This window comes from Rhineura floridana, chromosome 2 (genome assembly GCF_030035675.1).
Source record: "Rhineura floridana isolate rRhiFlo1 chromosome 2, rRhiFlo1.hap2, whole genome shotgun sequence".
In the NCBI taxonomy this organism is placed as follows: domain Eukaryota; kingdom Metazoa; phylum Chordata; class Lepidosauria; order Squamata; family Rhineuridae; genus Rhineura; species Rhineura floridana.
This window is the reverse complement of record NC_084481.1, coordinates 161972191-161995949: the sequence shown is the minus strand read 5'-3', so window position 1 is coordinate 161995949 and position 23759 is coordinate 161972191. Positions and strand designations below refer to the sequence as shown.

The following is a 23759-nucleotide window of genomic DNA, read 5'->3' as shown; positions in this document are numbered from 1 at the left end:
ATATTTATTAACTTCAAAACAGTATCAAGATGACATTCTCACAAGCTTCTGCTGGAGTAGCATTTCCCCTCCTTTACTTGATAATGCAAAAGTGACATTAGGAACAAACCCAAAGAATCTACTAGAGATCTGCAGAATGAAACCAAGATTTAATAGTCAATAAAAGCCCCATATTTTGAATTAAAGAGAAGCTAGTCAGATGAGATCTTTAGCACAGATGCTAGGTAACGGGGCATCCCCATTGTTTTACTTCTTCAGAAACACATCCTACTTCCCCCTGCAAATTAGGGGAGCTCTTATGCATAAAGGGGATTATCCAATTGATTACAGTGAGAAAATCAAAAAGCAAAAGCAACTAATTTGACCTTTGTCCTCAGGAGACTTTTAGAAACTGAGCTCATAGAAGAAATTGAACAGGGAGGTAAAGTTTGTAATGATAGAATTGCGTAGGGCAGCGATTCCCAACGTGGGCGGTAGCGCCCCCCTGGGGGGCGTTACAGCCTTTCAGGGAGGTGTTGGCGTGACTGCAAACTTAGGGGGGCATTTGGGTTGACAATGGGTTGACATTTGGCGGTCTGATGAGACAGTTGAAGCATTTAAGTTTAATTTTATTTAATACACAATCATTAATTTTTAAACTGTTTTGTCCCCAGTTAGAATGTATTTAATAGTCTCAATTCATGGAAATAACACTATAAATAGCGTGTGCTCTTTAGTAAAGAAATTCTGAGTAGCGGCCAGTGTCGTATCAAGGAATGGGGATATTAGCCATGCCCCGGCACTAGGTAACATTCCAATGCTGTCTTGAGGGATGTTGGAACCAATCATGAGAGAGTGTTTGATAAGCTAGGTGTATTGGTGGAGGGTGCATTCTTCCAACGGATGAGTGCCGTGTGCAAATGGGTGATGCAGACAGTCAGTTATTCGCTGGTTTTCTTCAGGAATGGGGCACACTCGCTACCCATTGTTTCTGTGATGTTTAAATGAACTTGTTTAACGAAACAATGCTGGTAAACTGAATGAGTTTGTTGTTAAGTAACACAGTGTATTCTATTGGTTCATACTGTGTGGACTTAATTAGTTTTTGCTTATGTTTTTAGGATTTGTGAAATAAGAAACAACTCCTATATCTGCAATTTGTTTCTTGCGTGTATTTTATGGGAAATTTTATTAAAATTGATGGGAAATTTTATTAAAATTTAAGGGAAGAATACGAAGCATTGGCATATACTTAATCTGAGGGGGGCGTTGGGCACAAAAAGATTTTGCAAAGGGGCGTTGGGTCAAAAAAGGTTGGGTAACGCTGCTGTAGGGAAAGGTAGAGATATGTTGGTAAACTGTAACGTTGCTGTGTATTATTTTAACAACCCCATTTCTCAACTTTTGCTATCTTTTTTTTTCTTTTAAAACTTCAGGTTCCAAAGATTTCAGAAGTCTGCTGCATAGTAATGTGGAGTAGGACTTTCAATGTGGCTGCCCCTGATATTCAGATATCAGATATTCCAGCATTAAAGTGTACATTATGCTGAGCTCCCACATCAACTTGGCTTTTGAATCATAGCTTTCTTCGGCTCCACAGTGAATTAAGTGGCTAACACCGAGAAATACAAGAAATCCTTGCAGATTGGAATTCCCTTGCTGGAATCAACCGAAGGTCCCTTTAGCCTACCCTTCTATCTCAGTAGCAATCAGCTAAGTGCCCTGATCTTGAGCCTCCCAGCAGCATGAAGAAAGTGTCCACTCCTTGTTTGTTTCCAGCATCTGATATTCAAATATACATTGTGTCATGAACCTGTCATAAACCTGACCTGGTTCAGTCCCAAGACTCAATTGCCAAACCCAGGGCAATTGATCCTGGCAAGGCACAACCTGTGCCTTCCTTACCAGGGCTGAGTAAACCAACAACTACCCTGCAAGGTAGGTAGGGAGACTACCACCACCCCTTAAACTGGTCAACCACTCTGGGCCAAGGGGAAACCCAAAGTGCCAGAAATAGACCTGCCAAGGATTCCAACCAACAAGAGCCAAAACAGCACTCCTTGTCTTGGAGCCTTTGGGAAAATACCCAAATATACGGTAGTCTGTGGTTAGTAGCCAAGCTACCAGATTCAGGGCCGCACTACTCCTGCAATGAATATGCACAGGTAAATAAGAAGTAGCTTTATTAAATAAAATATAAGTGCACAAATATAGCAGCAAATTGGTTCCTTAAAACCATAAACCCAGTGGGCTAGGTAAAATACACAGAGAGTTGCAGTCAGACAAAAAATAACAAAACTGTCTAGCCTAGTCTATACTTACAAAGAGGTAAACAGCAAAATAGCTTCATGGTTCCACATCTCCCCAGAGATGTATAGCCTGGATAGTGGATAGTAAAGTGGAACCTCAACATCAGGTAACACCATCACACTGAGGAACAAAGGCTAAAGTCTGAATCCTATACTTATGGGAAATTTCCGAGCAACAGCCAATAATTAATTAGCCAGTCGGGGGCTTTCAGATGATGAAATGCTTCTGGAGGTTTTCAGGCCTAACTGGCATGTACTCCTCAAACCTTCGCAGGCCTGTGGCCTTGATTGTACCAATCACTATTGATAAGCAGGTGTTCTTGCTTAGGCCTCATTAACTAGCTTCAGCTGTGAAAGAATGCAAGTCATTGCTCTTCCCAGAGGCCCACTTTCAGACATGATGAAATCCCCACAATTCTTTGCCAGAGCCATTGTAGAAACCAGGAGTTCTTGACACATTGCATCTGAGGATGGAGCTTTTAATTGGCTATCACGGCTAAAAGGAGATGACAGATGTATTGTCCAGGAAGTTGTTGTGGCCTTTTTAAAAACCAAAACTAGAGTCAAGCAGTACAAGTTACTACTACTGTAACTTGAGGGAATGAACTCCACAACCTAATTATCCATTGCGTGAAAATGCACTTCTGGTCCTAAGTTACTAACCTGGAAGCCTCACTGGGTGACCTGGAGTCCTGATACCAAAGAAAAATTCTTTTCTCACACAGTTCATAGGTTTAGAACAGTAGGTCCCAACCTTTTTGAGTACAGGACCCCCTTTGTAAGCTAAAAAAATGTTGTGATCCGCCCTGCTAATTGTAATTTTAGTCTGTTAATTGGAAAAAAAATGGGGCATGGCAAAATCACATCTCCAAATATCTCTTTCCATAAAAAGCTCCCTGCAGACAGGGAGGTCTTTTTTGCTTTTTTTTCTTAATGCAAAGGTCCAATCAAATTGGTATCCCCCTCCTGAAAAAGCCCTCTCCTCTCGTTCTGAGTAAGGGTGTCAGCAGCAGCGGCAGTGTAAGGAGACGGGAGTTGGCAATAGTAATCCCCTCTTAAGAACATAAGAACATAAGAAGAGCCTGCTGGATCAGGCCAGTGGCCCATCTAGTCCAGCACCCTGTTCTCACAGTGGCCAACCAGGTGCCTGGGGGAAGCCCGCAAGCAGGACCCGAGTGCAAGAACACTCTCCCCTCCTGAGGCTTCCGGCAACTGGTTTTCAGAAGCATGCTGCCTCTGACTAGGGTGGCAGAGCACAGCCATCATGGCTAGTAGCCATTGATAGCCCTGTCCTCCATGAATTTGTCTAATCTTTTAAAGCCGTCCAAGCTGGTGGCCATTACTGCATCTTGTGGGAGCAAATTCCATAGTTTAACTATGCGCTGAGTAAAGAAGTACTTCCTTTTGTCTGTCCTGAATCTTCCAACATTCAGCTTCTTTGAATGTCCACGAGTTCTAGTATTATGAGAGAGGGAGAACTTTTCTCTATCCACTTTCTCAATGCCATGCATAATTTTATACACTTCTATCATGTCTCCTCTGACCCGCCTTTTCTCTAAACTAAAAAGCCCCAAATGCTGCAACCTTTCCTCGTAAGGGAGTCGCTCCATCCCCTTGATCATTCTGGTTGCCCTCTTCTGAACCTTTTCCAACTCTATAATATCCTTTTTGAGATGAGGCGACCAGAACTGTACACAGTATTCCAAATGCGGCCGCACCATAGATTTATACAACGGCATTATGATATCGGCTGTTTTATTTTCAATACCTTTCCTAATTATTGCTAGCATGGAATTTGCCTTTTTCACAGCTGCCGCACACTGGGTCGACATTTTCATCGTGCTGTCCACTACAACCCCGAGGTCTCTCTCCTGGTCGGTCACCGCCAGTTCAGACCCCATGAGCGTATATGTGAAATGAAGATTTTTTGCTCCAATATGCATAATTTTACACTTGTTTATATTGAATTGCATTTGCCATTTTCCCGCCCATTCACTCAGTTTGGAGAGGTCTTTTTGGAGCTCTTCGCAATCCCTTTTTGTTTTAACAACCCTGAACAATTTAGTGTCGTCAGCAAACTTGGCCACTTCACTGCTCACTCCTAATTCTAGGTCATTAATGAACAAGTTGAAAAGTACAGGTCCCAATACCGATCCTTGAGGGACTCCACTTTCTACAGCCCTCCATTGGGAGAACTGTCCGTTTATTCCTACTCTCTGCTTTCTGCTTCTTAACCAATTCCTTATCCACAAGAGGACCTCTCCTCTTATTCCATGACTGCCAAGCTTCCTCAGAAGCCTTTGGTGAGATACCTTGTCAAACGCTTTTTGAAAGTCTAAGTACACTATGTCCACTGGATCACCTCTATCTATATGCTTGTTGACACTCTCAAAGAATTCTAATAGGTTACTGAGACAGGACTTTCCCTTGCAGAAGCCATGCTGGCTCTGCTTCAGCAAGGCTTGTTCTTCCATGTGCTTAGTTAATCTAGCTTTAATAATACTTTCTACCAGTTTTCCAGGGACAGAAGTTAAGCTAACTGGCCTGTAATTTCCGGGATCCCCTCTGGATCCCTTTTTGAAGATTGGCGTTACATTTGCCACTTTCCAGTCCTCAGGCACGGAGGAGGACCCGAGGGACAAGTTACATATTTTAGTTAGCAGATCAGCAATTTCACCTTTGAGTTCTTTGAGAACTCTCGGGTGGATGCCATCCGGGCCTGGTGATTTGTCTTCTTCCTGGTAGCTCCACCCTCAGCCTCCTTTGGTGTCTGCCATGTGTTTTATAGGCAGATGCCTGCCCTTGGTGCACCTGAAAGACGCTCTGGCACTTCAGCAAAAGTCCTCCCCACTCGTTTGGGGCAAGGGGGAAGTGTTGGTCTGCAGTGGCAGTGGGGAGCAGACAGCATCCAGGGAGTGAAGACTTTTTAAATTTAATTGTAAAAAATTAATAAATAATTCATTTCTTTACTGTTAACTAATTTCTTTACTGTTAGCAGTCCCCTCTGGATTACTTTGCAGCCCCCCTGGAGGTCACGGCCCACAGGTTGGGAGCCACTGGTTTAGAACCTTTTATGATGTCATTCCTTAGTTGCCTTTTAAAATAAGCTAAAAATACCCTTTCCTAGTGGGGAAGGAACTCAGATTTCAACATTTTATCATCCTGTTCCAATTCTATGTAATTCTTTGGGTTGAAGGGACTAGAACTACACATGGTATGCTAAGATGTGGCTGTACAATAGGTTCAATATTTTCATTTCAATAACTTTCTCTTCTCTGAGGCATTTTAATCTTAGTTAAATGTTTGTAACTTGGTTTTAGATTGTGTAGTTTTTATATGCTTGTATCAGATTCTGTAATTTTATTGTATTTTATGTTAACCGCCCAGAGAGCTATTGCTAGTCGGGCGGTATATAAGTTTAATAAATAAATAAACTTGGTTCATAATTCCTCAATAGGGAATTTGCCTCTTTCACTGAGCACCATCAGTTGACATTTTCACTGAGCTTTCTGCTATGATTCCAAGATCTTTCCTAGTTAGTTTCAGATTCAGACAATTCAGATATCCACCAGTGATTTCTAATGAATTTCATCTGCCATTTCCAGACATGAAAGCCAAAATGTTACTTTAGAAAACAATGTATTCTGGTCTACCTCTGACAAATGTGAGGCCACCAGAAGTTAGAACGCAAGGCCTGATAACAGGGTGCCCACCAGAGTAATGGCCACACTGCTGATAATGACCCAGCACCAGCCATCCTGCCCCACAGGGCACACCTCGTAGTTTGCCAGGGAGACCTGAGATTCTGACAAGAATCCATTATATATAGGAGAAATAATATGTCATGCAGTTATACACACGTAGAAGGAAAGTTCAATATTAATTACAATGAGAAATTACTAGGATAACAGAAAGCCATCAGATACCATGCACTTAACTGCATACGTTTACTACTAGGATGCAATGTATCACGGTATGCAGACTAAAGAGAAAGGAAGAAAATCTTCATGGATGTCTTAAGACACATAGTATTGAATAAAAATTTATACCACCACTGAAAATTTCTGTTACAAAGTCAAATCTATGATTCCCAAAGGTGAAATACATGAAGGTTTCATCCTCAAGACTTACCTTATGAAGCATAATTGCAACAAACACTATTAGTTGGACACTGGTCTGAGATGTGGAAGCAGCTGCACCCAGGGCAACACCATCAGCTTAATGAGGAGGGAAAAAACAAGCCACACAGGAGTGAATCCATCCACTGTTCAAAGGCATAGTGGGACCAATTTACACAAGGAACAAGTCTACCACCACTACTCTTATCATATGCTCAATGATAACAGATTTAATTCTGACAAGAGCCAGTTTTGAGAGCAGATCCATAGCAATAACTTCGAATCATGAATTGACAAGCAACTTTTCAAGTGGCAACATGCACAACTCTGCTTAGTCCTTCACATCTATGAGAACACCATCGTTCTAAAGCAAATATTTGTTCCTAATTTATCTCCTTAAACCATCTGGAGATTAGAGTAAAAGGTTTGTTATATTTGATTTTTAGTTCTCTTTCACAGGTGAGGTTCTCTTTCAAGTTTGATGCCACAAAAAAGACTTCCTTCACCTGCTAAAAGCTGTAAAAGCAGGGGGTTGGGGGTTGGCAGTTAGGTGTGTAGTTGCATAGAATAAAAGTTAGGCCTCCAAGGATTTGGACAGATTAGTTTAATAAAAAACACAAGAACAACTCTATTAGTATCTAAATCATAATTCTAGCTAAGGTTCACTGTGAATAAGTTTCCAAAAAATGTGTGCAACATTCCACTCCAGAGACCTGTCCCAGCAACTCCCCTCACCCCTCAGAAAAAAACATAATTAAAAGTAAATTGCTTATACACTGAACTGCATGCACCAATTAGGTGTATCTCCCTGAGATTTATGTCAGTCTTCTCCCCTTTCTCTTATCCAATACAAGGTAATGTTCAGTAAGCCTGGAGATGGCCACGACAAGCATGATACAAAGAATCCTTCCCTTGCCAGCAGTACTAATTACCGTCAAGTTACACAAAACAACCCTAATTCTAACCCAGATAACCCAACAATATATGAAAGCTTTTAACGTTATTTAAAAACAGCAAAACCCAGTAACCTACCTGCAGCATGAACAACTAGGCCCAGTGTAGTAGTGATTTTGGAATTGCCTGACCTTGCTGCTTCTGGGTCTGAAATAATTAAGAAATCTTAGCCAAATAAGATATAAATAAGTAGGTAGAACCCTAAAAGAAAAATATTGCAGGAGTTATGGTAAAACTTTTCATCTGAAACCAAGCTACAACTTGTTAACAGCTCACCAGTTTTTTTGCATTTCAGGTTCTTGCCTTTAGAATTTAGGGAGGGTGGAATATTCTATAAATCTGTCCCCTTTTTGAGAGATACTGGACCTTAATTTTCCTGTTGCCCTTCTCCTCCTATTTCAGCCAGTTCTAGGCTTAATTGGTGGTCTGTATTCTGCTGATTGCCTTGGCATTAACTTAGTAATCCTGTGTTGGCTACTTGCTTCATTAGTCATTTGCTTCTAGTATTTTACCTATGAATAGTCTGTCTATATTTTCTGTGTTTCATTGGAATGTTTTATATATTACATTGTTATTTAGCATACATATTTTAGTTGGCTGCCTTGTAAGACATTTTCTAAAAGGCAGGATATAAATCTATTATATAACTAAAATGTCAGTCAATGCATTTTCAGTGATCACTACGTTTTCATGAATTAAGACTGGATTTACCCAATACTTAAAAACTGAGCTGTCATACTATGCCCTATTTTGTTTAACAATTTAGAATATCTTACTCTAGGAAAAAAGACTCACAGGCTCTAACCATTGTTCTTTTAAACCTAGAAGAGTACCACTAAAATTCAAAAATCTCTGAAGACAAAGCCTTGTTTAAAATTCTTCCAACATATTTTTAGGAAACATTCTATTGCAAACAAACAGGCAGTAGTCTTTAATTTTGCTTCAGAACACTCACTTCCAGGCTCAATGAAATCCCCCAAAGTTCAGTCCATGCAAACTCTAGTGTCTACCATCTTCATTCATATTATACAACACATATATAAACTAACTGTTGCCTTCCAGGTTAAATGAAACATTTTCATTTAACAAATTGCTTACTCTTACTTAAGAGTGAATACTGGAATGTTCATTCAGTTACTTGAATATTGTAAGTCTCTCATCATTCATTTTGGTTATATGTCATCAAAATCTAGACTTACCATCTGCAGGGTGGACATGGGAACTGCCAATCTGATCTACTAGAAGCATAAAGACAAAGCCAAGGACAAGGGAAACACCAATATAAGCATGTAATTTTGAATGATCATGGCTGTGGACATGATCATGCACATCTGGCACATCTGCTGCTTTTTCTGATTCAACCATCTTTTGAGTCTCACTGGCTGGGTGGTGCTTTGCTAGAACAAACAAAAACAGGGCAATCTGGAGTTATAATCATGGAAGCCTCAAACGCTGCGTTTGCAACTTATTTTTAATTGTCAAAGGTGTTAGACAATGTGCTGCTTTCAAGACATTTTTACATTTAAAATATGAACAGCTTAATAAAGTTAGGCTCTTTCATGTGTTTTAACAGGAAAATGCTCAATTTCTCATGCCACAGTTGTAGCTTATGAGTGCTGACAGCTATCATGTGGGAAACGTGCATTTTTAGTCTTCAACTTCTGTAATTTTAGAGTAAGATTTATTCATAATGGAACAGGGAAATATAATTTTTAAATTGTTAAACCAACCATACAGGCACATTTTTAACATGTAAACATTTTATCTAAATTCAGAGCAAAAGAGCTTACCAGTAGGTAGAGTACGTCAGTGTGCACATGTATGGCAATTCTGAACTTCTAGAGCAGTGGTTCCCAACCTTTATGAGCATGGGACCCCCTTTATAAGCTGAAAATGTTTTGTGACCCCATCCCCCCAGGGAGGCAGGCTGGCTGTCAGGAAGGAAGGGGGAAAGCAGCCTTTCTTTGCAGGCTTGATTCTTTTTACTTCACAAAACCCCCTCTCCTCTCATTCTAAGTAAGGGTGTTGTCTGTAGCGGGAGTGCAAGGAGATGGGAATCAGTGATAGTAATCCCCTCTTCTTCCTGGTAGCCCCACCCTCAGCCTCCTTTGACATCTGCCATGTATTTTATAGGCAGATGCCTGCCCTTAGTGCACCTGAAAGATGCTCTGGAGCTTCAGCAAAAGGCCTCCCTTCTCGTTTGGAGCAAGGGGGAGGTGTCATCTGCAGCGGCAGTGGAAAGCAGACAGTGTCGAGGGAGTGAAGACTTTTTTTAAACAATTAATAAATAATCCATTTCTTTGCTGTTCACGGCCCCCTCTGGATTACTTCCCGGCCCCCCTGAGGGTCCCGGCTCCCAGGTTGGGAATCACTGTTCTAGAGACCAGCTACAAGAATTTCAAGATGAGTAAAAGATATGCTTCAGTATCCTTGGGGAGGATTCAGAGTTCCTCTCTGCCTTACTGGCTTTATATTCCTGGCACTATGTCTTTTTTTTGGGGGGGGGGCTCAAATAATTAGGTACCTGGGATTCTCTGCCCTCAATGGTCAGAAGTAGAAGTTTCCTCCAGAAAGCACATTCAGCACCAGGTGCTGTCCATAGCACTTTTCAATGACAATCAAGATTACAGAAAGCAATCTACTTTCAGTTAAATCCTATCTCCAACTAAACCAAATTAAAGAACCCCTATTAAATTTCAAGATTAAATGTTTATTAAATACACCACTAATTTCAGAGAAGTGTTATTTCACAACACAAAATTATGCCAAGTGGGATATTATTTCATTTGTAAGATGCCTACTACTAAAAAGTCTTCAGGTGATTTACAACAAAAAAATACATTGCAATACAAAAATATACAAAATAATTAAAAAACAAACACTAACAGAGATCATAAACTAATTTGAAAAGCAAAAGAAAGAGAAAACGCAACTCCTTCCAACCATGCTGTTATATGCCTTCAAGTCGATTACGACTTATGGCGACCCTACGAATCAGTGACCTCCAGTAGCATCTGTTATAAACCACCCTGTTCAGATCTTGCAAGTTCAGGTCTGTGGCTTCCTGTATGGAATCAATCCATCTCTTGTTTGAACTTCCTCTTTTTCTACTCCCTTCTGTTTTTCCCAGCATTATTGTATTTGCTAGTGAATCATGTCATTATGTGTCCAAACTATGATAACCTCAGTGTCATCATTTTAGCTTTTAGTGGTAGTTCTGGTTTAATTTGTTCTAACACCCAATTATTTGTCTTTTTTGCAGTCCATGGTATGTGCAAAGCTCTCCTCCAACACCACATTTCAAATGAGTTGATTTTTCTCTTATCTGCTTTTTTCACTGTCCAACTTTCACATCCATACATAGAGATCGGGAATACCATGGTCTGAATGTTCCTGACTTTAGTGTCCAGTGATACATCTTTGTATTTGAGGACCTTTTCTAGTTCTCTCATAGCTGCCCTCCCCAGTCCTAGCCTTCTTCTGATTTCTTGACTATGGTCTCCATTTTGGTTAAGGACTGTGCCAAGGTATTGATAATCTTTGACAAGTTCAGTGTCCTCATTGTCAACTTTAAAGTTACATAAATCTTCTGTTGTCATTACTTGAGTCTTCTTGATGTTCAGCGGTAGTCCTACTTTTGTGCTTTCCTATAACTCTCATCAGCATTTGTTTTAAATCATTACTGGTTTCTGATAGTAGTACGGAATCACCTGCATATCTTAAATTATTGATATTTCTCCCTCCAATTTTCACATCTCCTTCATCTTAGTCCAATCCCACTTTCCATATGATATGTTCTGCATATAGATTAAATAAACAGGGTGATAACATACACCCCTGTGTCACACTCTTTCCGATGGGGAACCAATCGGTTTCTCCATATTCTGTCCTTACAGTAGCCTCTTGTCCAGAATATAGGTTGTGCATCAGAACAATCAGATGCTGTGGCATCCCCATTTCTTTTAAAGCATTCCATCGTTTTTCATGATCTATACAATCAAAGGCTTTGCTGTAATCTACAAAGCACAGGGTGATTTCCTTCTGAAATTCCTTGGTCCATTCCATTACCCAATTTATGTTTGCATTATGATCTCTGGTGCCTCTTCCCTTTCTAAATCCAGTTGGACATCTGGCATTTCTCACTCCATATATGGTAGGAGCCTTTGTTGTAGAATCTTGAGTATTACTTTACTTGCATGAGATATTTAGGCAATAGTTCAATAATTACTGCATTTCCTGGGATCCCCTTTCTTTGGAATTGGGATGTATACTGAATGCTTCCAGTCTGTGGGCCACTGTTTTCTTTCCATATTTGTTGACAAATGTTTGTCCAAATTTGGACAGATTCAGTCTCAGTAGTTTGTAGCAACTCTATTGGTGTGCCATCTGTTCCTGGTGATTTGTTTCTTCCAAATGTTTTAAGAGTAGCTTTCACCTCACATTCTAAAATTTCTGGTTCTTCACAATACAGTTCCTCCATGAAATGAATCCATCATCCTTGCATCTCTTTTATAGAGTTCTTCAGTGTATTGCTTCCATCTTCCTTCTATTTTATCTCAGTCAGTCAGTGTGCTCCCGTTAATTATTCAGCATCCCTACTCTTGGTTTAAATTTTCCTTTTTCTAATCTTTTGGAATACCCTTTCTTCTACCCTTTGTTGTCCTCTTCTATTTCTATACAATAACTACAGTAATAGCTCTCTTTGTCTCTATGTACTAGTCGCTATGTAGTTGCATTTAGGGTTCTGACCGTGTTTCTGTCTCCTTTTGCTTTCCTTACCTCTTTAACCATTTTAAGAGTTTCATCAGTCATCCACTGAGGTCTTTCTCTCTTTTTAACTAGAGGTATTGTCTTTTTGCATTCTTCCCTGATCATGTCTCTGACTTCACTCTATAGGTCTTCTGGTTCTCTATCAACTAAGTTTAAAGCCTCAAATCTGTTCCTTATTTGATCTTTATATTCTTCTGGGATGTTATTTAAATTGTACTTTGGCATTGTGATTGCTTTGTTGTATTTCTTTAGCTTTATTCTGATTTTCAATATTACCAGTTCATGATTTGTATCGCAGCCTGCTCCTGGTCTTGTTTTCTCAGAAAGTATGGAACTTCTCCATCTTCTGCTACCAATTATATAATCAATTTGATTCCTATATTGACCATTTGGTGATGTCCACGTGTACAGTCGTCTTTTTGGTTGCTCAAAAAATGTGTTTGCAAGAAACAAATTATTGGCTTCACAGAATTCAACAAGTCTTTCTCCTACTTCATTTCTATCTCCTAAGCCCCATTTTCCTACAATTTCTTGTTCTTCTCTGTTTCCTACTTTTGCATTCCAGTCCCCCATGATTATCAGCACGTATACACGTGAAAATCACAAAATACACATATACACGTGAAAATCACAAAATAAATTGGTCACCTAAACACACCCACTACGATAACAGAAGTTAATAAATGCCTGACATTCTGAACTACAAATACATGCAACGAACAGCAACTGCTTCTATCCTTCCCTTTCCTACCACTATCATTCCAGACATACCAAAAGATGTTGCCCTACTGGTCCCAAGACACCCATAAGAACATAAGAGCCTGCTGGATCAGGCCAATCGCCCATCAAGTCCAGCATCCTGTTCTCACAGGAGCCAACCAGATGCCTATGGGAAGCCTGCAAGCAGGACCTAAACACAACATCACTCTCTCCTCCTGTGGTTTCCTGTATAAACCTCGCCCATCTGCCTCTTCTGGAGGCAAATTCCATAGTTTTACTATGCATTGTGTGAAGTACTTTCTTTTGCCTGTCCTGAATCTTCCAACATTTAGCTTCCCTGGGTGTCCATGAGTTCTGTTATGAGAATTTTTTTCTCTATCCACTTTCTCCATGCCATGCATAATTTTATACACTACTATCATGTCACTTGTTACTCGCCTTTTCTCTAAACTAAAAAGCCCCAAATGTTGCAACCTTCCTCATAAAGAAGTTGCTCCATCCTTGTAGGAGATAGCAAACATTCAAATGAACCTCTTTCAGGTGCAATGCAGATTTCAGGTTGGGAAGGAGAAATACCTTATGACCAATTCTCCATCTCTGGAAGTACAAATACCAACCGTTACACAGAGCGATTCCTTTGACAGGAGATGCCATGCCTCAGGGTTACACAGCACCTAGCAATCATCACTAAGTCAGCCCTCAGATTAGGGCAATCAGTTCATTTCTATCTTACATCAGTCAAGTGGCCAAGCACCAAAATGTTTGCATCCCCTTTGATGACAAGGTAGGTGGCTGTGCATCCTTCTTCCCTGCCCCCATCTTCTATACACTATTACCAGAGATGTCACAAAAACATCTTATTCTGCATTTAAAGATAAACAAACTAAGACAAGTTCATAATTAGAAATAAAAACATTACCCTCCAAGAGAGAGAATGGGAAAATGAGAAGAAAATTTTCTCAATCAAGAATACTTTTAGAATATTCCTTGTGAATCCAGTTTTAACACAGGCATGTCAGCAGTACAGCTAAACATATTCACCAAGGGTAGTATTCAATGATAGTCCTACTAAGAGTAGACCCACTGATACTGAAAGAAATTATTATTATTATTATCTTTATTTATACCCCGCCCTTTTTCCAAACTGGAACTCAGGGCAGCTTCCAGATAAAAGTAAGTACATATCATTAAGAACATATAAACATATAAAACATATAAACATATAAAAATCAGCATTAAAACAGAATTAAACTATTAAGATGTTAAAACCAATTAGACATACACTTAAAATACTGCAACCCGGTTTAAGAGCATACAAGTAAAACAATAACATACAGCACCCTCTTCAATCACTACCCTTAAAGCCTTCCATTCCAAAGGTCTGCCGGAAAAAAAAAGTCTTTAGCTGTCGACGGAAGCAGAGGAGGCCATTCTTGCCTCCCTAGGGAGGGAGTTCCAGAGCCTAGGGGCAGCTACCAAAAAGGCCCTATCTCGTGTCCCCACCAGTTGCACTTGTGAAGGTGTTGGGATCGTGAGAAGGGTCCCTCCTGAAGATCTCAGGGCCCGGGCAGGTTCATATAGGGAGATACGGTCTGACAGATAGCCTGGACCTAAGCCATATAGGGCTTTATAGGTCATAACCAGCACTTTGAATTGTGTCCGGAAACAGACTGGCACCGCTAACTTAAGTCCATTAATTTTAGTGGGTCTACTCTGAGTAGAACTTAGCTGAATACAACCCAAAGTAATTCACTTCTACCCAAATGACTCCAAAAAAAGTCTTCTTTAAAATCAATACCGCAGACTAAAGTGAAATAACACAGACCATTCGAAGGAAAGACCAGCTAAAATTTTACTTGTAATCTCAAACAGTCACTCTGGTAAATCACATACACCTACCAAGAAATTTAGAGAAGGAGTGTGCCTCATGCTGATAATTCTCCAGGATGTATGGACAGAGAGAGATGTGTGTACTGTGCTTAAAATATACAAATTCTCCATCAAATAAAACTATGTACAATTGAAACTCAAATTCTACAATCAGCATATTATGTAAATCAACACATATTTGCTTATTTTAAAGAAATTATTCTGCTTCTGTTAGCTAAAGAACACATTAAGATACGCACTGATGGCCTGCTCCTGATATCTGAATCATTAGGCTTTCCCACATATTTTCAGGCATAATCTTAATGGCTAGAACCTCAAAATAAAGAAATAAAAGATGGGTTGTATCCAATAATACACTTCTATATTTGAAAAATATGATCACAAAATTGCAGCATAGACACCAAATGGGGTCACCATATAATTTCAATAATATCCATAACAACTACAATTGTTATGTGTTAAATGTATGGGTCAAGATCCAACAAGATTTTAGGCTCACACAGCGGCTTAAGCCAGTGTGGCATAGCGGAAGGACTGAGACTTGAAAATGGGGAGGGCAGGATTCAAATCCCCACTTATCTATAAAGTTCACTGGGTGACCTCTGACCCAGTCACTGGCCCAGTCTGCATGATGCTTTGAATCATAGTTTAAAGCAAACTATGGTTTAATGTGACTGAGCAGCATGCTCATGCATGCTGCTCAAATATTCCTACAGTGCTCTACTCCCACCAGCAAAACAAGCCAGATTCTGGCTTGTCCGGTCATCCACACCTGGCCTTCTTCTTTGTTCCCCCCAAACAAATCGCCCGAGGTCAGACAACTGAAGCAGAATCTGGTTTTTTATCGGCTGCATGGCAGGAGTGATGGAGGAGCACCATAGGAATTTTTGAGCAGGGTGCACCAGCATGCTGCTCATTCACATTAAACCATAGCATGGCTTAAACTACAGTTTAAATGAGATGTGCAAATGAGGTTAGTTTCTCTCAGCCCGACATACATCACAAAAATGTTGTGAGACAGTGGGATTAAAATAGAGGTGTATGGAATTTTACATATTTTACACATTATATGTCTTTGAATCTCCATGCTATATCACAAACTGCTTTTGAAAGCCTCCACTGTTTCAAAAATAGATTGCCATGTGGCAAGGGGTGCTACTATTCAAGAAAAACAAATCAAAATTCCTCCTAGGCTCACATAAATTTCCAAGTTATGTGGATCCTGGTTATGGTCTTAAAATTCTTTAGGACCTTTAATTAAGCTGAAAACACACAATTTAAAATTGTCCTACAACTGTTATAATTCATAATAGCTCGTGATCGATAATAAAACCACTTGAAGTGACAGCAAAAAACTCAATGCTTCTCTTCCACAGTAGCCAGTGCTGGAATTTTCAGCAAGGATTAACATTAAATTTTCAGAATACTTTCCACCAGAACAATAGTTTTCTTACCCTCCAAAATATCTTCATAAAGCGCATGCACTCCTTCAGGCACAATGACAGCCAAGGCAGTTCCACAAAGGAGTCCAGCACCAAGAACTGTGACCAGTTTCAACCTTTCCTGCATATAAAACCCAGAATGTAGTAGTAGTTGATTGCGGTCAAGGACCCAGAAATTAAAACAGAATAAAAGAAATCAACATATAATACAGAACGAAAACAAGATTCATGATACAAACATTAGGAGGAGGCACGTATTGATTGGGCAGCAAATACGAATTTTGAAACTTGTATGGTAGTGTCTCTGTCAGAGCCTGTGAGGAGCAGAGCAATCATATCTTCGGGGGAAAAGTTTTTAAATTTCTGGTTCGACAAGATAGGATTAAGGAATTTAGTTCTGATTTGTGAATAGAGCGGGCAATCCAAAATGGAATGGGAAAGGGTTTCGATCTGTTCATGACCGCAAGGGCATACACGCTGTTCATAAGGGGTTCGTCGGAATCTCCCTTCCATTATCGCTGAGTTTAAGGCGTTGAATCTGGCTTTTGTGAAGGCTAAACGTAATTTGGGTAAAGTAAGAAAATATAAATAAGGGGCGAGTTTACCAAATGCAAAAGATAAATTTTTTGGGGGAGCATGTTTTGGATGCATTAGAGATTGAGTTTTGGTAATCAATATCTATAAGCCGAGAGCAGATCTGTGGGAGTACATCGTTTTGAGATTGGGAGGCCAAATAGTCTTTGGAGAGGCCAATTTTCAGCAGTTTGGCTTCTATATTTGTGATCCAGGAAGAGGGATAGGTGTCATTCCAGAATGGGGCTAGAAGGCCTTGGGGGAAGTTAAATGAAATTTTTGCCCAAAAGTTGAAAGTCATGATCCATGCTCGGCAGTCCAAAGAGGTCATCCGGCATTCAAGTCTTAATGCTGCTGAGGGAACACATCGGGGCACAGCTAACCCAGAATGAATATTTCATAGGAACCAAAATTCTGACATAAATAATTTGGGGGATAAATATTGTTTGCTCAAATATACATCAGGGTTCTTGAAATCAGATTTTTGGTAAGCCTTTTGGAATTGGGAGGGGAGCAGAAGCTTGTTTTGGTGCTGCCCAGATGATGCATTTCAAGTGCTTGCCTGCCTACTGCCAATCTCAACCTTAATCTCTAGAGCTGGAGGGCACATCTGGGCCTTTTTCTTTGTAAGCGGCACCAGAGACACTCTGCATACCTCATCAGCCCACCACAGAATGGCTAGCCCCAACTTTCCCCTGTAGCTTGGAGCAGGAAAGGAGATCAGAGATCTTTCTTCATTACAGCAAGCCTCCTGATGCTCAGTGCAATTGCAGTGTCAATCCACATCAGCTCTAAGCTAGAGAGCAAGGCTGAGTCTCCTCTTGTCTCCCTTGCCGTGGCAAGAACAGAAAGCAGACAACTGTTTACCATATAAAAAAGGTAAAGTGAAGAATTGTTTGTTTCTGAACACAGGTATATGAATTGGTATTTCACCAACGACTGATTCACACATATATGTACAAAACCCCCACAAATCTCCAAAAATCTAATATGGGTACACACTGCAGGAAGCAGTAGTCAATCAAGAAGTCTCTGGAGCACATACACATAACAAATATAGTGTTTTAAAAACATATATTTAGCATTTACAGTACAAGCACCACTTAAGATGAATGCATCATACAGCCTTGACTTAAGAAAGTTGGAAGAAGTTATTCTATTTGCATAAGCGACTAAGATCCAGTGGAAGCTCCCACTGGCGGAAGTGATTTCCCCCAGTTTCCCCTGCAGCACCTTGAGGATCTCCCATACTGGAGGACCACCCAGCCCTCTAGAGTAGCTTCTCAGAGGCACAAAGGGAAGGACAATTGGTGGAAATCACCGTTCCTTTCTTAGGAAATATGGTTCCAATCCATTTTGCTTTAAAAGGTTAATCCAAGGAAAACACCAGCAAACAATGCAAATCCTGAAGCATTAAGCTTCAAACATTCAAAGTTACAAATGAACCCAGGTTGTTTGAATATGCAACCTTCTGCAGCAAAAAACAAAACCATTCCGACAGGCTTTTGGGATAGAAGGTGTTTAGGATTGGGCTTTACAAGGCTTGTTTTATTGTTTTATATTATTATTTGTATTATTTTAAATTGTTTTTAGATTTTTAAGTGCCTTTTACGGTTTTAAGGTTGTGCATAGTTTAATTGTATTTTAATTGTATGTTTTTCTATGTTTTTAACTACATGTAGTTCTATTTGTAAGCCGCCCTGAGTTCCAGTTTGGAAAAAGGGCGGGGTAAAAATAAAATTTAAATTCAATTCAATTCCAGTGGCGTACTTGGTACAAAGTCTGTGAAATCTGAACAGGCACATCCCAAGTCTGAAAATACTCCCTCTAAATGCTGAACAAACTGGATGTTTGATGTACTTGCACCACTACCACTCTCATGTATGATGAAGTATCACAATTTTCAGATTTCCAGGGTGGATAAAAATGTAATCTTTTGTGTTGAGGGTACATTGGGGGCTGCAGCTGCAAACTGTTCCATTTGCACATGTTGAATACAACATAAGTGGGCTTTTATAAACCAATTTTTATTTAAACATTATTTCCCCAAATTTAAGCCAAGTTGCTTTTTAAAAAAAATCCTTTTTTTAAAAAAAAAATCCAATTGAAAATTAAATCTGAATTTAATAAAATGTATGTTAGCCTCCTAAAACTGAACCATGACTATCTGTCAAAACACATATGTAAAGGGAGCTTTTCTATATATAAAAAAGAACCACTGAGAAAACAAGTCTGAGGGTAATTAATGTGTTCATTTTAATAATAATTATTATTTTTAAATTATGGGCAGCATACAATCGTAGTCTACCAACAAAATAGACTTCTCTTCTGCTGTCCCCCTCTGCACCCTCAAACAAAAAAAAATAGGCTCCAGAGATTTGGAGGACTCTCTGAAACAGAATTGGAAGGACGCAGGGTGGTGGTAGTAAAAAAATAGGTGCCATTTGTTTAAATTGCAACATCTGTGTACATGATGTTTTACAAAGAATATGACAGGTCCTTATCCGAAGAGAGGAATGGAAGGGAAATGGAGGCAGAGGAAGAATATGGTTATTTCAATATTGTAGCTTAGTTACGTTAAGGTACAAGGGCTAGGATGATAAGGGCGTGTGAATTCTAGAGGGAACAGGAGAAGGGAAGAAGAAAGTGTGTGTGGGGGTAAGAGAAAGTGAAAAAATGAATAGGGATGAAGAGAGTGTAGGTGAATGCCATAATGTTTGAAACCAGCATCTCAGGCAGAATCAGGAGTATTACTTTATCACTTTGGGCTTACTACTACACCCAGGGGCTACTATGTCTTCACAAGTGCTAGGAGCCAGGAGATGCCAGCCTATATTTTACATGTATACCCCAACTTGCTTTACAGAAGTCCAAGGTTGATCATCTTCAAGCATAACAGCCCAACAAAAAAATTTTTTTTTTTAGTTGCCAAGGATGTTTGAATGACTTCAGGGTATTTTGGGGGTGCTAAATCCAAAAATGACATTAGTTTTGCCGAATTGGCTCTAGTTTTTGAGATAATGCATACCCCTCAAATGACGATTGTACCCCAATATGACCTGTATCTGCTGACATATGCAGCAGGGTTTGGTCTGTCTTTTTACTCTTGAACATTGTTTTGCAAGTTTATCCACTGCATATAATATCATATTGATACTTTTTTTTTTTTGGAAGAGGAATATGAGTTTGTCACGAAGAGGCTGCTTAAACAATCCTAATGCATTCTGCTACATTTGTAGCGAATACACTCTGCAAAAACAAAGAAAAAACATCACTGACTTTGTAAAACAAGCATATCTTGCTTATTTTGGAGTGAAGCTTGGAGATCAAGATAAGTCTTGGGCTCCCCATAAGGTTTGCAAAACCTGTGTAGAGTGCCTACGACAGTGGAAAAATGGAGAAAGGAAACGTTTAAACTTTGGTGTGCCTATGGTGTGGAGAGGGCTGCAAAACCATCACAATGATTGTTATTTTTGTGTTGTGAATGTGAAAGGCTTCAATTGCTAAAAGAAACATAAGTGGGAGTATCCTGATTTGGACTCAGCAAGGTGACCTGTGCCACACAGCGAAGACGTTCCCATACCAGTGTTTACCTCACTGCCTGACCTTCCATTGTCAGATGTTGAAGAAATGCTGGACGTGGAGTGTAGCACAGGTGGTAGCCCTGGAAGTGGATATGAAGAAAGCTTTTCAACACCTGAGCAGTTCTCCCAAAAAGAACTCAATGATCTGATACGAGACCTCAGTCTGTCAAAGCAAGCATCTGAACTTTTAGCATCCAGGCTAATGGAAAAGAACTGTCTATAGCCGGAAGCTAACATAACAGCTTATCGGACAAGAGAGGAGGGACTTCTTCCATACTTCAGCCAAGAACTTGTATACTGCAATAACATTCCTGGACTTCTTCTCCAAATGGGACTACCGGAATATCGACCAGAAGATTGGCGGCTTTTTATAGGCAGCTCCACCAGAAGCTTGAAATGTGTTTTATTGCACAATGGTAACCGCTATGCATCTCTTCCAATTGCTCACTCAACAAAACTTAAAGAAGAATATGAAAATATCAAAATGGTCTTGCAGAAGCTCTGCTATCATGAGCACCTGTGGTCTATTTGTGTTGATCTGAAGATGGTGAACTTCTTGCTTGGGCAGCAAAGTGGATACACGAAGTACCCTTGTTTCATCTGCTTGTGGGATAGTAGGGCAAAGCGAGATCATTGGAAAAAAGTGACATGGCCTTGACTGTAGGTGTAGTGAACATCATTAACAAGCCATTGGTTGACAGAGAAAAAATCATTCTCCCACCACTTCATATCAAGCTTGGACTGATGAAGCAATTTGTTAAGGCCTTGAACAAAGATGGTGATTGCTTCAAATACATTTGTAGATCGTTCCTTGGACTGACTATGGAAAAACTAAAAGCAGGAATCTTTGATGGTCCTAAAATTCGTAAATTCATCAATGATTTGAATTTCACTAAATTTATGAATGATGTTGAAGCTTCTGCCTGGTGCAGTTATGTCTCAGTTGTCAAGAACTTCTTGGGTAACCACAAAGCAGACAATTATGAAGAATTGGTGCAAAACATGCTCGCTAACTTTAAACATTTGGTTACTAATATGAGCATAAAGGTACACTATCTCCATAGCCACTTAGACAGATTTCCAGATAATCTTGGTGATTTTAGTGAGGAACAAGGGGAGAGGTTCCATCAGGATATAAAGGTGATGGAGGAAAGGTATCAAGGCAGATGGGACAGACACATGATGGCAGACTACTGCTGGAGCCTCCAACATGATTGTCCTGATGCCCCACATAAAAGAAAATCGTACACACAGCGTTTTTCTATGCATTAATTGTGATTATCTGAATCAGCTTACTTTGTTTTAATGTTATTGAACTGAATATAACGCCATTAGGTATTTCATGTGCTTACTTTTGTATGATTTGAGACAGTTTCCATGTCTTTTGTGGGTAGGCTATGCCTGACCATTAAATTTTTTGAATTTGTTATGTTTTTCAATGGGGGCATCCATTATCACAAAAATTAGAGCCAATCTAGCAAAACCGATGCCATATTCAGAATCAGCGACACAAAGTTACCCTAAAATCGATCAAACATCATTGGCAATAAAATTAGTGTTGACCTATTCAACTCACACAGATCTTCTTGTACTCCATTTTTGTATCGTTCAGTTACCTGAATTCTACAACTTGTTCAGATTATGAAAAGTGTATGGCTCTACTAACTAAAGAACTGGACATAGTCTTCCCATCTCATGGAGAAACTACCGTGACAGTGACTATCAGACCCATTTATGGGAAAGTCTAGACCAGCCTTCCCCAACCTTTGGGTCCCCAGATATTTCTGACCCACAACTCCCATCAGCCCCAGACAGCATGGCCAATGGTCAGGAATGATGGGAATTGTAGTCCAGCAACATCTGGGGGCCCAAAGGTTGGGAAAGGCTGGTCTAGACCCTTGTTACAACACCACAGATCCTATGCATGTTTACACATTAATAAGACCCATTTTATTCAACAGGACTAGATTCCAAGCATATGAAAAGGGCTGAAGACAGACTAGGTTGTATTCAATAAATCAATAAGGCAAATGTTCTATCAGCTCAGAGGCAGTATGCTTCTGAAAACCAGTTGCCAGTAGCTGCAGGAGGAGTGAGTGCTCTTGCAATCAGGTCCTGCTTTTGGGCTTCCCATGGGCATCTGGCTGGCCATTGTGAGAACAGAATGCTAGACTAGATGGGCCACTGGCCTGATCCAGCAGGCTCTTATGTTCTTAGCACAAGGATTTCTCCCTGTGCAACATTCCCCTCTCCTCCCCCACACCAAATTTGCTCTGGGGGTCCCTTCTGGAGGAGATTTGGGGATGTCAAGAATGCACACGGGGGGGAGGAGCCCCACTGTGCAAGTGGAAGTCGTTCCACTCACACAATTGTTTATCTGAATACCACCTTTTGGGTCAAACAAATCTGCAGACACAATTCTATAGTGCATGTGAGCTGTACCAATGAAGGTTTTGGATTATGTTATGTAATATACAAATTATCTAGTTGCAAATTAATATGTAGCAATTGTTACTGCAGATAACAGTAGGAAGTACAGGAATTTCCAACATAGAAAACTGATCTAAATTGATGATTTAAAGCAAAGAAATCTTTCCTCTGACAGGGTTGAACATTAGGGGGGCAGAGACAAGAGATTTTCTAAATAAGTATTCCCAACTCCTACAAAAGTTTAAGGTTTGAAAATAACTTTCCCCCATGCATTCTAGAAAACAAATGTTGGCCACAAATATTTCTACTAGGTAAACAGATCAATGGAACAGAACAGGCCAGCCTTTTACTTAACCAGTCATGTAGCAAAAGTAACATCGTAAGTGAGTTACATAATGAGTTATATAGCTTGTCAGCCCCTTTGGCACAAAGATACATGCAAGATTACTGCAAATACTGGAAAAACGTCATGAGCTGACAATATCTGTACCAAGCCGAAAGGATAGTATTCACTGCCAAAGTTTCAAAACTAAAAAAAAGTCAATTTCAATTACTTGCTCTAAAACAGTAATATTTCCAAGCTCCTTGTTATTTTTCAGTATAACACAGTGCATTAATTCCTCCTCTACAAAAAAAACACACAGTAGAGTATCCCAAAGTAACCCTGCCTTTCAAGTTTCACACAATAGTTGCTGTGTCTTATTTAAAGTCTTATTTAAAACAATATTTAGCACATATGCTTCCTTTATTTAAATACACTGCCATATCTCAAGGCATCACATTTGTACAATGACCCACCACAAACGTTCAGCACTGTGTGCCCATCTTCTCTGATACATGTAAGACCTCAAGGATCCATTTTTTGTCTTCTGCGTTTATTCTTTAGCATCACTTTTTAAAACTTTCCCCCCAAACCTGTGTGTGTGTGTTGTGTGCCTTCAGGTCAATTACGACTTATGGCAATCCTATGAATCAGCAACCTCCAATAGT

At 39.8% G+C, this 23759-nt stretch overlaps 1 protein-coding gene across 3 annotated transcripts in view; it reads right to left on the bottom strand.

Moving 5' to 3' along the window:
- SLC39A9 (solute carrier family 39 member 9) overlaps positions 1-23759 on the bottom strand; it is a 31687-nt gene that overhangs the window by 5740 nt on the left and 2188 nt on the right. For 2 of the 3 annotated variants that reach the window (XM_061611140.1, XM_061611139.1), the window contains exons 2-5: positions 16195-16303; positions 8560-8757; positions 7439-7507; positions 6420-6505 (exon numbers count right to left, since the gene is read on the bottom strand). In XM_061611140.1, the coding sequence (XP_061467124.1) occupies positions 6420-6505; positions 7439-7507; positions 8560-8725 (321 nt within the window). In that variant the 5' untranslated portion in view covers positions 8726-8757; positions 16195-16303. The remainder of the gene's footprint in view (positions 1-6419; positions 6506-7438; positions 7508-8559; positions 8758-16194; positions 16304-23759) is intronic. The other variant, XM_061611141.1, reaches the window with a different exon arrangement.